Source organism: Argopecten irradians, chromosome 7 (genome assembly GCF_041381155.1).
Source record: "Argopecten irradians isolate NY chromosome 7, Ai_NY, whole genome shotgun sequence".
Taxonomy (NCBI): domain Eukaryota; kingdom Metazoa; phylum Mollusca; class Bivalvia; order Pectinida; family Pectinidae; genus Argopecten; species Argopecten irradians.
This window is the reverse complement of record NC_091140.1, coordinates 29,789,297-29,796,942: the sequence shown is the minus strand read 5'-3', so window position 1 is coordinate 29,796,942 and position 7,646 is coordinate 29,789,297. Positions and strand designations below refer to the sequence as shown.

Below are 7,646 nucleotides of genomic sequence, written 5' to 3'. Positions count from 1 at the left end.
GCGTCTGTTCGACGCTGATATTTTCCATCAAAACAGTCGACATTTTGCAATCTGGCACAAGAAAAAGAGAAACTTCAACATATTCGTCATCAAAATACGGGAATCTCAATAATGTCATTTTGTAAAAACTTAATGTAGTGGTTGCATATACAGAAGTGGATATACATTGAACAACACCAGTATTTAAAGTCGAATTATGGCACAAGGACTTCAAAAAAATCGTTCTGATACAGGGGAACTTGAGTCGTCTGTCACCGTGATTGAAAAGCAAGCACAAAGGCGTATATTCAAGATAATAGTAATTGGCGACTCCAATGTCGGGAAGACATGTTTAACCTACAGGTTTTGTAGTGGAAAATTTCCAGATAAAACTGAAGCAACCATTGGCGTTGATTTTAGAGAAAGGACAATTGATATCGACAAGGAACAGATCAAGGTATAATTAAATCACAGTAGGCCATGTAGGCCTTTGTGACAACATAGACGAAAAAAACACTATGGACTAATAAATAGCACCCTTAAAATGATACTCAAGGGGTTACCTTCACTGTCTTTATATCTACTACCTTGTCTATTTCATAGTAAAACTGAAGGCACCACTGAGTTCAGGAGAGGAAAAATATGAAAAATACTGACCAATCGCAGGCCTGCAGCTGAGCAGGAAGTTTGGTCCTTTTTTTGATGTACATCAAACAAATCTAAAAATAGCACACTGCGTTGCTTTGTAGTTGAGCGTTACCCTGTAATCTTCAAAGAAACTCTCACCAGACCTGTGATTGTTATCTTTTTTCCCCTGAACTACCTGAAAACATTTTCACTATGGAATAGTCCAGGGGTTGGTATTATGAAGTGATATGGAATAGTCCAGGGGTTGATATTATGACAGTATATTAACCCTTGGATTATAAAGGATGGAACAATAGCTGCAAAAGGATATCAAGAAACAGATTGTAAATTATATTTCTCCTCAAAACTCTTTGGACATTTGATAAATGTCTCTCGTCGTGGGGGATGATGGGCCATAAATCATTAAAATGTGGCGGGGTGGGGAGGGAGTCTGTGTTCGGTGTATACGTTATAAATGATCACAAATAAAATACCTGAGGGAAGTACTTCCGCGTCATCAAAGGTCATCCATATTCTGACAAATATGTTAATTATCTAAATATAGTGGTACATATTTAAATAATGCCATGAGTACATATTATATAAATTAAGTCACTTAATCATTGTGCAGTGATGTTATTGTGAAGTACTCTTTGTTTTATGTTACAGCTACAGTTATGGGACACAGCTGGCCAAGAAAGGTTTCGGAAGTCCATGGTTCAGCACTACTACAGAAACGTACATGCTGTTGTGTTTGTCTATGACGTAACAAAGATGAGCTCATTCGATAGTATGCCTAGCTGGATAGAAGAATGTGACAGACACAATCTGAACAAAGATATACCTAGACTACTGGTTGGAAACAAGTGTGATATGAAGCTGCGTATTGCTGTGAATACCAATTTGGCCCAAAAGTTTGCAGACTCGCATAATATGCCTCTGTTTGAAACATCAGCCAAAGATGATGAGCGTGCAAACCATGTGGATGCTATTTTCATGACACTAGCTCATAAACTAAAAAGCAGTAAACCTTTAATGTCTCCATATGTAGGTGGTGAGAATTCCAATCTGCCAAGTAATGTTCAAGTTATCTCCATTGGGAAAGGTTCGCAAGGAAAAGGCCTACAGTCTATGGGGGTTGAGAGTGACAAAAGGGATAGCTGTGCTTGTTAATAACTGTTCCTTGCTGCTAGCGCTGTGCTACACTGATTATACTTAATCATTCTATTGCTGTATAACATGAAAAAATCATGGAGGGGACTTTCCTTCGTATTTTAGCATTTCGTTTGTAGAAATATAAGTGGTTTTAATGATTCCACTGTTATATTAAAGTCATTTCATTGTTATAGTCATGGTTTCATATCAAACATGAAAGTTATGAAATTTTCTATACAATAAATATTTCATGGTATACAGTTACAGAATGTTTTTGTTGATTTACTGTTGTCTGCAAAAAGTAGAAATGAATTCCAAGTTAATGTAATATAACTTACCTAGCTATATATGTACCATCTGATGATGAACCATGTATTCAAATTTCAATCATTCATTGTCCATACTTGTTAATGTAGACACAATAATTTTTTTCACTAAAGATACTTAAACAGTAATAAATCTTTCTTGTACAGTGTATACTGTATGTAACATCTTAGTTCCAAATGGTCCTTACTTGTGCAGGAGCAATTTTGGAACTAATCATAATGGCAAAATAAAATTGTTGAGTTTGTTATCATAATACATTTGTAGGAAGTATTGTTCAGATTTGCTTGAAATGATTCAGATATTCATATTATTTTTAGTATCACTATGCTTTGTATGAATGAGTTAGTGTTGCAAGGTAGTCAGAAAACCTGTAAGGTTCTTGGGTCTTTTTGTTTTAACTTGACATTACAGTTTCAGTTGCACTGTATGCCATATGCATTATTTAATAGCATGTACATAATGTACCATAATTTATACTGTACTTGGGTTGTCAGATGACTTAAAGGCCCTCTAATTTGTTTATATTGTCAGTGTGTTTGTTATGAAGTACCTATGTATTGTTTTACAGATGAAATTATGATATTAACTTGAACTTTTGATAAGAGACTTGTTTTAAAGTCAGTAGTTTGATCACCAAGTATAATTTGACTAACATCACACACAATTTAGTTGCATGAGGTGCACATGAAATGGTATTGAAACAAGAAGTTGTGATAGACCTAAACTCAAAAATTTTGGTCAAACTTAGGTGCTAGTGCATGTATTGCCATTTAAAAGCTAATTAGATAGAATGTGTTATTAAATCAGTTATCAATGATTGAACCTACTCTCTGCCTCCATCACTTATCCATTGGATTTGTTGTGAATATGAAATACCAGTTCTTGGTCAAATTGTATTAACTCTCCATTGACTGATAAGTAGTCTCCAAAATGTTCACATAAGCTGAAAACTACTTGTAATGACTTGAGAAGAATTGGCCAATCGTAATTTAAGCTTGATAGTGACTTAAACCATTTTATTGGAATAATGTAGATGTTGTGTAAAAATTGTCAATATATATTTACTTTTATTAATAATATTTTTCTTATTTATTGGCTTGCATTGTGTCATGTGATTCATTATTAAACTTGATATTGACTGTGTGAAAAAAAGCTGATTGACTTAGTGTTTCTAAAACAAATTTAGAAATTATGAATGATCATGATCTCCCTTTTGTATCGTCATGCCATGTCTTAGTCTGGTACAGGCTGGCAATTTAATAACGATTGGAAATAATAAGTTATCTCCCCTTTGTATTGTTCCACCTGTCTTATCACTCTTATGTCAGGTACAGGCCGGCAACGTAATTCACATTAGAAATAAGGAATTATTTCCCCTAGGTATTGTCTTACCATGTCTTATATCTGGTAATAATGGATTATCTCCCCATTGATATAGTTACACATCTTGTGTCTGATACAGACCAGCTCTCTTAGTCTCTATCTGATGTTTTAATTCATTATTTTTGCTTCTATGTGTATATTACCTGATTCGATGGTGTGATATTAAAGTTCTCATTTGTTTTATATTTATTGTTTCATTTATTGTTATAGCTTAATATCACTAAATGAGGAACCAGTTTTGTATGTTTCTAGTACAGAGGATGCTGATGGTTCAAATAAGGGAATATAGCTAACAACAAAGGAAATAGTGTCTATCTTCATTCATGCAAACACTTTTCAACAATACGGTATTGAGTTGATCTAGAAACATCATCTCAATGTAAAATTGAGCTCATGGGTCTGGCCCCACCCCTAAGGAACATGTCTCTCGGTTTGAAAACACAAATTTATGTCTTTGAAACAATTAGATTTCAGCAAACCATATTAAAGCAAACTTTATCTTTAATTTGATATAGCGAGTTTTCTTTTCGACTGAATTTAGGGCTCAAACCAAATGATAATTTTTACCCAATTCAAGCATTAAATTTCGCCAAATTATAGTTACATGTATTTGATTTTTTTTTTTTTAACTTTTGAATGAACTTAGTTAGTAAGGCTTTAAATATTTTTGCTTCAGATAAGTACACACTGGACATTTTTTTATTTGATAAATTTTCCCAAAGCTTGGTTTTAAATGTCATGTATTTTCACAAATTCAGAGCCACATATCCCACTCCAAAGTAGAGAGGGAAAAACCCTGAGGTTATCATCCTGTTGACAGGGTCGTTTAAGGGTGTACTAGGTTTAGATAATGGAAGATAGATTTTACTTTGGTATAGTCATTATGTATAGTGAAATTAGAATTTTGTAAAAGCATTTTGTGATGGGTGGCTAATAAGAATGTACATAACTTAGGGACCTTCTAGTTAGCATGTGATAGACAGACTTATTGATAATCAATGCCAAAGCGTTATTATGAAATGCATAATTTATGTACGATTCTGGCCCTTGCTTATCTGAGTACTAGCTAGGAAACTATAATTACTGTAGGTAATTCCCTTTAATCTGGTTGGGAACTCATTTACCTGCTTATTTACTGGCTAAAGGGGACGAAAGGAGACATGTTTACCTGCTTTTTTACTAACTAGAGGGTTCGGAAGGAGACATTTTTCTTACATTCATTATGGTATTTGGATCAAACAGAAGAAACTATTTTCATTGTTATGCCTAATCCAAGACAATAGAGTGCAATATTTGTTTTCTGATTGAACATGTTAAATGTAAAGTGAATTACTTAATACATACTGTAAAATAACAATTGTAGGAGTACAGCATGTTGTAAATATTTAAACATTTTAATTGTAATCAGATAATAAAAATACATTTTGTGATAACCTGTGTTTGTGTTTTCCTCTCATCAGTCTGAAGGGCAAATAAGCTTAATGCCATGGTGATGTGTCTGTCATCCATCTCATTCAGCTGTTATGTGTTCACTTAAAACACCATCTTATCAAAAACCAAGATGACCCATAAACCTGATATTGGGTTGTGGCATGCTGAGATGAATTCAGAACTTTCAACTTTGTTCTAATGAATGACTTTGACTTACATTCAAGGTCATAGGGGTCAAAACTTGTCAAGGCTTAGAGACCTGATATTGAGTATATGGAATGCTGGGATAAATGGCTACCTGCAGAATCATTAAATACAAATGAATGACATTGACCTACATTCAAGGTCTTAGGGTGGAAAAACTGAAACATTTCAACAATTTCTTGTCTGGAGACCTTTGTGACAAGATATAGGGCCTCTAGCATGTTCATTTAAATATACTTTGGTCAAACATAGAACAATCTTGAAAGTTGAAAAATTTTACTTTTAGGGTACTCTTGTATATCTGTCAGAGATCTCTTGTAAAGTGTGTACAGTAATCAATGTCTTTAGCTACCAATGATTAGAAGGTGAGTGAGCACTGTAGTGTAGCCATTCTGATCTACCAGACTTACTTACCTTAATTTTATCTTTTGAACCACTTCTTACTTACCTTAATTTTATCTTTTGAACCACTTCTTTAGTGTGGCCATCCATTGTCAACCTTATCTTTCGAATAAGTTCTTTGGTGTGGCCATCGATCGTCAACCTTATCCTTTGAACAAATTTTTTTGGTGTGGCCATCTGTCAGCAACCTTATTAATTGAACAAATTCTTTGATGTGGCAATCCTTCGACAACCTTATCCCTTGAACAAATTTTTTGATGTGGCCACTTGTCGTCAATTTCATTCTTTGAACAAATATTTTGTTGGGGCCACTTGTTGTCAACCTTATCTTCTGAGCAAATACTATGGTGTGGCTATCTGTCGTAAACCTATTCCTTTAAACAACTTGTTTGATGTCGCTATCCGTTAGCAACTTTATCTTTTGAACAAAATCTTTGATGTGGCCATTTGTTGTCAACTTTATTCATTGAATGACTTCTTTGGTATGACCATCCGTCATCAACCTTATATCCTTTGAACAACTTCTTTATTGTGGCATCCTTCGTTAACCTTATCTTTTAAACAACTTCTTTGGTTGTGGCCATCCAAGGTTAACTTTATATTTGAAACGACTTCTTTGGTGTGGCCACTTCTTTGGTGTGGCCATTCATTGTCAACCTTATCCCTTGAACAACTTCTTTGGTGTGGCCATTCATTGTCAACCTTATCCCTTGAACAACTTCTTTGGTGTGGCCATCCTTTGTCAACCTTATCCCTTGAACAACTTCTTTGGTGTGGCCATTCATCATCAACCTTATCCCTCGAACAACCTCTTTGGTGTGGCCATCCATCGTCAACAACTTATCCCTTGAACAACTTCTTTGGTGTGGCCATCCTGTCAACCTTATCCCTGAACAACCTTCTTTGGTGTGGCCATCCTTTGTCAACCTAATCCCTTGAACAACTTCTTTGGTGTGGCCATCCTTTGTCAACCTTATCCCTTGAACAACTTCTTTGGTGTGGCCATCCTTTGTCAACCTTATCCCTTGAACAACTTCTTTGGTGTGGCCATCCTTTGTCAACCTTATCCCTTGAACAACTTCCTTGGTGTGGCCATCCGTCGTCAAAATTATCCTTTGAACAACTTCTTTTGTGTGGCCATTCGTCATCAACCTTATCCCTTGAACAACTTCTTTGATGTGGCCTTTCATCATCAAACTTATCTTTCGAATGACTTTTTTGATGGGGCCATCCTTCGTCAACCTTATCCTTTAAACGACCCTTTTAGTGTGGCCATTCATCGTGAACCTTATCCATTAATGATTTTTTTGGTGTGGCCATTCATCATCAACCTTATGTTTTGAATGAATTCTTTACATGGCCGTCTGTTTGTTGATATCAATGACCTTGACCTTTATTCAAGGTCACAGATGTTCTATAGACTAATACTTCTCATAAGGGAATTCTTACAGTATAAACAATGAAGCCAAAAAAAAAGATTTGATGGATCATTCTATATATATTAAGAAATGGATGCAGAATATATGTCTTGAGAAATGTTAAAATTATATACAAAACTGTACCCAGAAAGCCAGATCAATTTTACTCAAGTTGTTTGAGAACAGCAAAGCTTGACTTGGTCAGTTGTGCCTGAAAACCAGATCAATTTTTACTCAAGTTGTTTGAGAACAGCAAAGCTTGACTTGGTCAGTTGGCACATTGGACCTCTTGAAATTCTCAAAATCCAGCATTTTCTTTAACTAGTAAATGATTGCCAATATCCATCAGAACAATTATAATCCAAAATTAATGTAAAAATCAATGTCAAACATATGCACAAAAACCTTAAACTTGCCATTTCCAACACTGACGCCAGAATGATTCCATAAGCCCTCCTTCTCGAATAAGCCCTCCTTCCCTCTAGAGGTGAGCTAAAAACCACTGAAATATTAGTTTCTCTTAAGTTTTGTAGTACTTTCTAATCTTCCTGTTTAGACTGCTTTATGGTAAAACATATCCTGTCTTCACATATTTCTGGGCTCAGTTTCATCAACATTCCCCGACTTCCATGTGTAAAATTCTCTATAATGTCAGATATTAAGGAAAGTTCCTTAACTGAATTTTTTTTTTTCTTTACAGCTGTAAAATTTTTCTATGGA

At 34.9% G+C, this 7,646-nt stretch overlaps 1 protein-coding gene across 1 annotated transcript; it reads left to right on the top strand.

The window, feature by feature from the left end:
- Positions 1 to 3: 3 nt before the first annotated feature.
- Positions 4 to 4,904, top strand: LOC138328101 (putative Ras-related protein Rab-33). Its single transcript, XM_069274724.1, has 2 exons — positions 4 to 436; positions 1,276 to 4,904. Exons 1-2 carry the CDS (start codon positions 197 to 199, stop codon positions 1,777 to 1,779), a joined length of 744 nt encoding a protein of 247 aa, XP_069130825.1. The 5' UTR covers positions 4 to 196; the 3' UTR covers positions 1,780 to 4,904.
- The last annotated feature ends 2,742 nt before the right edge of the window (positions 4,905 to 7,646 follow it).

Coding starts and splice junctions, on each gene's coding strand:
- LOC138328101 (XM_069274724.1), top strand. CDS start 197: ATGGCACAAGGACTTCAAAAAAATCGTTCTGATACAGGGGAACTTGAG. Junction 437..1,275: donor TCGACAAGGAACAGATCAAG/GTATAATTAAAT, acceptor TTTATGTTACAG/CTACAGTTATGGGACACAGC.